At 44.7% G+C, this 9,837-nt stretch overlaps 1 protein-coding gene across 2 annotated transcripts in view; it reads right to left on the bottom strand.

Moving 5' to 3' along the window:
- The window catches only part of DNAJC21 (DnaJ heat shock protein family (Hsp40) member C21), a 32,810-nt gene extending 25,798 nt beyond the window's left edge, over positions 1 to 7,012 (bottom strand). For both annotated transcript variants that reach the window (XR_003972229.1, XM_030331515.1), the window contains exon 1: positions 6,802 to 7,012. Coding sequence is in view for 1 of the 2 variants with exons in the window: in XM_030331515.1 (XP_030187375.1) it covers positions 6,802 to 6,898 (97 nt within the window). In the remaining variant the exon portion in view is untranslated. The remainder of the gene's footprint in view (positions 1 to 6,801) is intronic.
- Positions 7,013 to 9,837: the final 2,825 nt, after the last annotated feature.

Raw genomic sequence — 9,837 nt, forward strand, 5'->3', positions numbered from 1 at the left:
AAAACCACTAGCTAAGCCATTCCCACACTCTGAACCTCAGAAACTGAGTCCATGATGAACATGTTTGCTGTGTCTGTTGTTTTAAGCCCTAAGTTTTTGGTAATTTGTTATGTAGTAACAGATAAGTGATATGCTCAGGAAGTTAAATGTTTGAATCTACTATGAAGCATTCCAAAATTTCATAAGCTACAACTCAATACTTGCCCTCTAAGACTGGAGGAAAAGTGTGATAGAAACATACTCCCTACGAAGAATCTTGCAGCCTTAGAATAAGACCTTCGAGGACATCCTGCCTCTTCTTTTTAGGTACCATCACACTGGTGCCCAGTCCTTCAGGTGGTATTCTGCTCAATTATCACTGACAATACTTTCTCAAATGCACCAATTTGCCACAGCTCTTCTTGTTAAGATACTTTTTAAAAAATGTTTATTTATTTATTTTGAGGGAGAGCATGTGGGTGCAAGCGGGGAAGGGGCAGAGAGAGAGAGACTCTCAAGCAGGCTCCACGCTGTCAGCACAGAGCTCTACGAGGGGCTCAAACTCATGAACTATGAGATCATAACCTGAGCCCAAACCAAGAGTCAGACACTTAACCAACTGAGCCACCCATGCACCCCAAAGATACTTTAACACAAAAAGTTTTCCATATTATTTTAGAATCACGGCCCTGTTAAATTGGAAGAAAAAAAAATCTCCATCCCTGCAGCCTAACTATAAATGAAAAGTAATATGATGCAAGTCTAAATCCCTTTCCACAGTGTAGTCCATCTGAAGACAGTCAACAGTCATCTCATAGTCAACCTTCTCCCTGCACAAAATATTCCCATTTCTTAGGGCACACCACAATCCCCTACCTCCAATGCAGTTGAAGACAGGCACCAATAATCAAGGAGCCAGTCATTACTTCCTTTTCTTCACACTACTTTTAATCACTACAGCTCATTGCATTAACCTTCGGTGACATCATTACCTCATGCTGAATTTACAGCTGACAAAGTTTCAAGTCTTTTGCATATTACTGACAAGCCAACTAACAACTATATAATGGACTTTTTAAAATTCAGATATAGCTCAAGAGGCGCCTGGGTGGCCCAGTCGGTTAAACGTCTGACTTTTAATTTTGGTTCAGGTCATGATCTCAAGGTTCAGGAGACTGAGCCTGAGTCAGGCTGGCATCAGGCTCCATGCTGGGATTCTCTCTCTCCCTCTCTGCCTCACCCTCACTCATACTCTCTTTCTCTCTCTCTGTCTCTCACATACTCTCTCAAAATAAATAAATAAACTTAAAAAAAAAAACCCACTCAGATAAAGCTCTTAATCCATTCTGTGGCAGGCACCAAATGCTAGATCGTCCAACACCTCTCCCCTTTCCTCTTGCAGCCTCTACTGTGGAGGCTGGATAAGCGAAAGTACTTACTTTCCCAGCCTCCCTTGCGGCTAGAATGGCCCTATGACACAGTTCCGACCAATGAGATGACAGCAGAAGTCTATTAGTGTATTTTCTTTCCTTCCTCTTTCTTCCTGTCTTGCATGTGGACATGATGTTTGGTGCTTCAGCAGCCATCTTGAGACCACTGAAACATGAACCACTGAAACAATGCCAGCAGGAACCTACCTCCAAGCCTTCTCGCAGTGAGGCAGTGAGAGAGTGAGAGAGAGAGAGAGAGAACCTTCTTAATTTTTTGTAAGCCACTGCAGCTAGGTTTTCTGTTATTTCCAATGAACACAATAAAACCTTGGATGGCAAGTAACTTGTTCTGCGAGTGTTCCACGAGATGAGAAAACATTTCTAGTACATTTTAACTTGACCAACGAGTGATGTCTTGCAATACAAGTAGTACATGATGCCAAAGGTCACATGAACACAACTGAACCAATGGTTTCTGAAATTCGCTTTAATATAGGAGTGCTTTGGATTACAAACATGTTTCCAGAACAAATTATGCTCGCAAGCTAAGGCTTTACTGTACTACCAAATTCCGTTTTGTTGTGGCCCTGCTGCATCAGGTTTTAGGTAACACAGGACACTCAGTGCCCTGTTGTAATTATTTTAAATTTTGATTACCACTCTGCGAAAGATACTAGTAGTTGTCTACCCCATATCTAGTCTCATCGTCTTTCTAACAAAACCCTAATTTTGTTCACAGTGGTAAAGTACCCAGTTAAAAAATTCACCGCCCCAGAATTTCTTGAGGTTGGGGATATCAGGTGACCCAGGTTTAGCCAAGGAGATATAAACACACGCCTACCAATTGAAACTTCCCAGGAAAGGTTTTATTTTCCCCATGAAACGAATGGGCTTTGGTGGCATTCACTTTTTGCCCCTAACGCAGCCCAAAGCCAGGATATAAGGCCTACAGGTGATGCTGAGGATTGAGGCAGAGACTGCTAGTTCATCCCCTTCTCCCAGTAACAAGTGAACCCTGATTTTGTGGTGGGCATCTGGTCCTGTAATAAAAACTCCATTTCTCAGTCTCCTTTGAAGCTGGGGCAGGACCATGACTAAGCTGTCGTTAAACACGTGTAAAAGTGTTCTATGACAGCTTTTAAAAGTCTTCCTTGAAAGGCAACTGGCAGGCACTCTCCGTCCCTGCTCTCTCCTGTCCTCCTCCACTCTGCTCTCTGGGATCCCCAACTGCCACCCTGGACAGCAAGTGAGGGCCCACCTACGAGCGGCTGAGCAGAGTCCACGGACCCGGTGGAGGAGAACCGCTCCATGGCAGCCTGCCTGTCTCAGCACCTCTCCGCGAGAGAGCAACAAACTATCTTTGAGGCTTAATTGCTTATACTTGGTGCGAGCACTCAAGCCTTCTGGTCAGGACCCTGGAGCAGGTCTTTGAAGGTTTCATCAAGCAGCCGGGGCTACCAAGCTGGGCCACCGGTGGATTCCTTGCTAGGTGAGAAAAACAAAACTACTTGGTTTAGTTACTGCAGCCAGCCTCCCGTCACACGCAGCTCAACACAGTCCTGATCTGCCTTCAAGGGGAGAGTCCAGCTAAAAACGCTCATGATTTCTACATCTTCATCAAATCATTCATAAACTTTTTGTCAGATAAATAAAAAAGCACAGTCCAAATTACAGAGGGGTGGCAGAAAATGCCAGCAAATAAACCTTCCCACATAAAACAAAAAAGGTGACTGGGGGAGGTAGGTGGGTGGTTCTTCTTCACCTTTTAATCAGTACTGTACTTTGTTGTCCTGTTTCTTCCCACTCCCTTCCTTCCTCCCCCAAAGAAATGTGGAGAAAGCTCAAGCTTTTAAACACATGAAGTCTGTCAATGCACCAGCTGAAAATAAGATCTAACCCCTTACTGAAGCATCTTTCTTAAATATTTTTTTCAGTCTGTCATATGGCTTTTTATTTCACTTAAATATACCTGAAAGGGTTGACCATGTTAAACTGGGATCTAAAATAAAAAATGCAGTAAGTTAAAAAGCAATAATAAAGAAACAGAAAGCCCACATTTATTACTAGCCACATGCAAAGGCCACAGGCATTGCAAATCCAGCTGAAAAAGTGTAAAAGACATTCTCACACTATTTGTGCTTTTCTCCTGATCCCCTGACACTCTCTTCTATTCCCTCCTAAACATTTTTACAGTGCCTTCCAGAAGATTTCATGGATTGAGCCTTTTACGTCCTGCCTTGACGGAGGCCAGGCTCCCTTAAAACACCACTTCCCCGCAGGCTTCCCTCTCAGGCCCCTTCACCTGCAGCCCTCACAGGGCAGGGCTGGTGCTGGAGCCCCATCCTCCTGGTTCCCGGCCTCTGGTCCTTTACTCATCCCCGAGGGCAAACTAGCATTCCTTCCAGACTATTCATTGGCCACCACCCACCTTCTTCCCCTTCTCACCGTCCAAGCAGCTCTCAACCCCTCCCCCACTTAACTCACTGAGAATTCTGGCTCTTGGCTCGAGTTCCATCCCCAGGTCCCATCATCACCATGGGTCTTCAATGTACTTTGACCTGGTCTCCCTACCTCCAGTCTTGCCTGCTCCAATGTACTCTCTCCATAACAGCCAGAGAGATGCTCGAAAAACAAAAACCCCTGCTTCCAACTCTTCACTGGCTTCCCAATGCCCTGTGGGGAGAATCCAATCTGCCTAATCCAGTTTACCCCAACCTCCAAGACCTGGCTGCTGGCCACCTGGCCATGCTTATGTCTTTTGCCTTCCTGCACTCTGCCATGCTTTGTCTTGCCTCCCTCCACCTGTATTCCCTGCTTTCTGGTGTTAGGTCTCACCTTAAAGTCCCTTCTTCAGAGATGAACATCTATCCCACCCATAACAAACTTAGTCCAGGTCATGTATGTGTGCTGATAAGCATCTTCTATTTGCTCTCATATGGCTCTTATCTCACCAGACTGAAATTGCCTGTTTTCCTGTGACTCCCTGAAGACTATACGTGCCAGCAGAAGGCAGGGACCATTTCTGCCTCATTTACACAGTAAAGTGCTCAGGGCAGTCATCTGATAAAAGCCTTCCCTTCACTAGGCAGTACTGTTCACCCTGAGAATTATTTTCAGTTGCTCAATTAAAAAAAAAAAAAAAAAACCCAGAAGAAATTACCTTTAACAGTGAAAAATGAGCAGCCTTTCACCTTGAGGTACAAATCATTCTTTGAAGAAAAGTGCATACGTCAACCTCAGAAACATCTAACATGGGACCTTGCTCATAGAATGAAATTAAACATTTGCCGAGTGACGAACTGAACAAATTAACAAGCCAGCACAGCAAAGTATATCAGAATCATGTATCTCCTGGAAGAGTATGTATCCTTTAAAGGTATAAGCATCTTCAAACCAAGAGATATTTAGGATGCTATGACTTATGGTGGCATTCAGAGAAGATATTCACATTTAGTTACTAACTGGTTTGGTTTCAAAATAGTTAACTGATGTTTTTAATAACATTTGCATACTTCTTCCTTGCACTGATTTCCAACTAATCACCAAATCTGGTCATTTTTCCTTTACAGCATCTCTTCGACCCAGCCCTGCCCTTCCCTCACACTGATCCCCAACCTGGCTTGGGCCCTTATTTGTCACGGTGGACTCTAACGGACTTCTGTCTCTCTTTAATCTACTCAGTTCCCATCACAGTACCTCCTCAAGATATCTTAATAAAATCAGCTTCAACCCTCCATTATCGAAAAACAAATTTCACAGTCCTTAGCCTAACATTCAAGACGCTTTACAATCTAATCTTAAAACTACTTTTCAAAAACATCAGAACACTGTCATCAAAATGTATGTATTGGGTCACAAGCATTAATCCTTTCTCACACTTTCCCAGCCAGAGAGTCAAGGAATTCCTAACTTCTTTCTAATTCCTAATTCAATTTCTGATGACAACCTCTATTACTCTAAGAATATGTTTCTACGCTGTTTTTGTATTTACTAATTTTGGATATAGCTACTGACTTCCTGCTGTAACAAACGTTTAGCTTACTTCTTCCTTTGCAATACACGTTTAGCTCCTCTGCGGGTAATCATTACCATTTTAAGTAACAAACCCATACCTTGATTTCTTGTTCCATCACCTACAGACATTACCTTCCGACTCTGAGTCCCAGGCCCTTCTTTCAGCTCTTCTCCCAACCCATATTTTCAGATCTCCAGGAAACACTGCCTTCGGTCAAACCATCCCCTGGGCTATCTTCTGTCCACCATGATGCTCTTCCTCTTCCCTCTACTGTTAAGTTCACTTTTCCCAATTCCATTCCTTTAGGATCCAGCTAAAATCCAGGTTTCTGTGCCAACGGGAAGCCTCGCTGCCTCTCAAGACACAGTGAAAACTCCCTCCCCTGAATCCCTGGGGCATTTGTAAGTTGTTCTATCAATCCAACTACCAATTGTGTATGTTCTGCTGTTTGGTTTGCACTTGTAGTTGCCTTTTCCTGGCGTAGGGCATATTTTCCCAGCAACACTCTTGAAGTCTCTTAGCACTTCAGAATCTTACTATGGTGACCTGCATGTACTGGAGACTCTATAAATGCGCTTACTGATTAGTGCTAATGTGTAAACCTCTTATAAACCTCAAAAAGCTGACATTCGACTACAGCCTTAGTTTCCCAGTCTGTAAGATCAGATTACTTCACAAAGGTCACACAGGCCTGAACTACCACCAAATAAAACATCCAAAGGAAACATACTTCTAAGTACACATACAAACTTCACTAGGGAAGACACCCAATTAAAACTCAATCTGCAGAACATCCGAAGTGGAGTACAGGGTTTGTACTTCAACAGCTTACTTGGAGAGGAAAAAAAAAAAAGGCACAGCTATTTAAAAGACATTTTACTAGTTTGTCTAAATTTCAATAAGGGTCCATAAATTACACGTGGGTAGCTGGGACTCCGTAATGAAGTTAAAATCCAGCTAGCTGAGCGGCCCGGACTCAAGCAAGGGCCAAGACAGAGAACCCACGACTCCTCCTTCGGTGGTGTTGGCGAAGGGGTGGGAGGAGCGGGTGAAGTCGGTACAATGTTGTCCTTCCCATCAGGTGGCCTCGCGGGAAGCGTCGGGTGGGGTGGGGGGGGGGCCTGGGAGGGGACGAGGTGCTGGGGGCTCCAGCAAAGCCTAGGGTAGAGGGATGCAAACACTGAGGCGCGGAGCGGACGCCCAGCGAGAGGAGCACTGCGCAGGGGCACCTGGCGGAGACCGGGCCGGTCTCCAGGACGAGGGAAGTTACAGGTTCGGTAGGTCGAGACTGGCCAGGGTCTCGGAGTTATTCCGGGGAGAAGGGTGGGAAGGGTGGAGGGGCTTTTGCGAGGGCTGCGGCGGTTGCGGGGTAGTTACCCGGGTGCCATTTCAGGGCCAGCTTCCGATAGGCCTTCTTGAGCTCCTCTTCGCTGGCGTCGCGCCGCACCCCTAGCGCCTCGTAGTGACACTTCATCGCCCGACCGGGCAGGGGGCTGGGGCCGGGGCCCGGGGCGGGGCCGAGGCCCGGGCCCGGGCCGAAGTGGTGGCGACGGCGCTGCTGATTCTCTTCGGCGGCGGGAGTCCGGCGCCCGCACCGGGCCAGCCAGCGAGCGCGGCGGCGGCGGCGGCAGCGGCGCCGGACGGCGGAGGCGCGCGGCGGCGACAGGCGGCGCGGGCTGCGGCACGCGGGCGCAAGGAGGGGGCGGCGCCGGCGGCCGCGGCTCCGCATGGGCGGGGGGAGGGCTCGGTTCCGGGAAAAGCTACGCGAGAGGGAGGCGGAGCCGCGGCCGGATGGAGGCAGGGCCACGGCAGGTGCGAGGCGGGGCCGCGGCGGGATGAAGGCGGGGCCGCCCGCAGGTGGGAGGCGGGGTCACGGTAGGCGTCATTGTGAGGGGCACAGAAGGCGGTCAGTGTAAGGTGCACCTACTGGGCAGCTCACCTGAGGGCTGACAGAAGTCTGATGGGATTCTGGAAAACATCTTGTTTTCTGAAGATAATTTCTCAGCAGAGCCTGTTTTTACAGATGAGGCAACCCAGGCTCGAAGTAGTCGAGTGACTTGCTCAGACCTCCCCAACTAATCAATGGCTGGATTCAGTTGGATGGAACACCAGGTTTTTTAACTCTTCAATTCTTTTTCAGCTGCCAATTATCGCAATCTCTAACATTGTTCATCCTGACCCACATGCAGAGAAATAACAGTAAATACAAGCCTTAAACTGGAACAATGTGAGAGAGCACCAAGACATTTAAGTAACACACCAAATGTTTTACCACCAGTATGGATAAAATTGTGCTGACCCATCCATCCATCACTCTTTAATCCTAACTTTCTGGCTTCTCATCCTACATTTCCAAGATTGGTAAAGAATGCAGTTAAGGGATCGTATTTAACCAATTTTTGTTAATCCAACCGGTACACTATTACAGGATGGACGATGTACAACTGTTCCAATTTGAGGTGTCAAAATTGTATCGTAATTGTCATTAAAATATATTGGTGAAATATATACACCAACATTATTTCATTGCAATGTGGAATGTTTACATGCATCAGTTGTTAGGCGTAGATTTTGTCAACCATGTACAGTTAGAGAAGGGGGTGGCTCTATTGCTAAGATCTATTGTACAAGGTTGTCCCTTGCTTAATAGCCTGCCCCCTGCACCTTATCAAAACAAGCCAACCCTAAACCTCATTTTCCCCACAGTCCAACCAACTCACATTCAAAATTCATACTCCTGCCTCTTTTTCAAAGAAGGAAGATACTATACAGCCTTAGTTTGTAAGCTGGCAATGGAGAGGGATTGAAGAGTTTCACTACAGGGAAAAATGGAAACTTTCCCCTTTGGAGAATGGGACTGGGGGCAAGGAGACAAAAATTGACACAGAACTTTTTTCTTCCTCCGACTACATCTGGTTTTGCTTACAACCTGCCATTTATTTGCCTTTCTCCTCCTGAAAGAAGAGGGATGTTTTTCCTGTAATATTGTATAGAGATGTAAAGACAATTACACTGGATATAAATTTGTTTAAAGGATTACCTTTATTATGTAAGTTGACTTCTAAATGAACAGGACTTGAAAGAGGAATTCTCATTCAAATGAGGCACCCACATAAATGACTGTGAAACGTAATTTGGGATAGGAAAATATGTAGAAACTGATAATCAAACTTGTTAAATGGAAATTCCACTACAACTCTAAAACACCTCCAAAAGTGTTAAAAATTTGGGTCTTCACTCAAACTCCTAGCTTGTTGAGCCAGTTTTTCTTATAACCTATAATTAACTTATTAGGATATGGGTGTTTAAATTCAAATCATGAATACAACTTCTTTTCATCCTGGGATATATTTAATTGCCTAAATAAATAAGCTACCTCCCTCCCCCCCCCCCCCAACCAGATTTAGCCTTCATTAACCACACACAAGTATTTAAACTGAACCTCTGGGGGGCGCCTGGGTCAGTCAAACATCTGACTCTTGATCTCACGGTTTGTGGGTTCGAGCCCAACACTGGGCTCTGCGCTGACAGCCTGGAGCCTGCCTGGGATCCTCTCTCCCTCTCTCTCTCAAAATAAATTAACAAAAAAATATGAACCTCTGAATTACCTGTTTGATTTAGATTTCAAGATAGCCTAATTTAGACTATTTCAAAATAAAGTAGCCTAACTGCACATTCAAGACGTTTCTTTGAAGATAATTAAAAAATGAAATATAGTGGAAAACTGTTTGTTCTGCCTAGATTTAAAATACAGAACAAAATTAAAATACAAGTGAGGAACTAGGAAAGATGTCTAGGATAACCTTGCTGTGTAACCTTTGACTAATTAGTAAAAGAGAACTACCACACAAAAACAAGGTTAGTCACAAAATAAAAACCAATACCCAGCCAAAAAAAAGGTATTCCTTTTTTAACCTACCAAATTAACAAAAAATTTTCCCTGTTGTCCAGGGTGAAAGTAAATAAATGAACACTAAACTTGGTGAAGTACAGTATTTAGGGGAACCACAAGGTCTTAATGTTGCAGGATGGTCAAACAGCTCTTATTTCATAAGGGGAGAAACTTAGATGTTCTGCTGCCCTCTAACTACTGTTCGTTCCATTTTTCTTCCTGCTAATTTATTAAGTAATTTATACCCACTGCTTCTAAATTAAATCTCTAATCCACAAAATACTTTCAACACATGTATTAACCCATTTGATTCTCAAAATCTAAGAATTTTAATTGTATTCTTTCTTGAGGTGAGACAACAAGATCAGAGATTGGCTTTTCCAACACCTCATTAATTGGGGACTCGGTGACTCCAACTTCAGTTAAGATGCTTTCCTTACCTGCACTTTACCATCTAAAACTAAGCTCTCAAAGTGCCTAATGCATTGTTTTACAAGTAATAATGACCCAATAAATCTGTT

This window comes from Lynx canadensis, chromosome A1 (assembly GCF_007474595.2).
Source record: "Lynx canadensis isolate LIC74 chromosome A1, mLynCan4.pri.v2, whole genome shotgun sequence".
NCBI lineage: Eukaryota > Metazoa > Chordata > Mammalia > Carnivora > Felidae > Lynx > Lynx canadensis.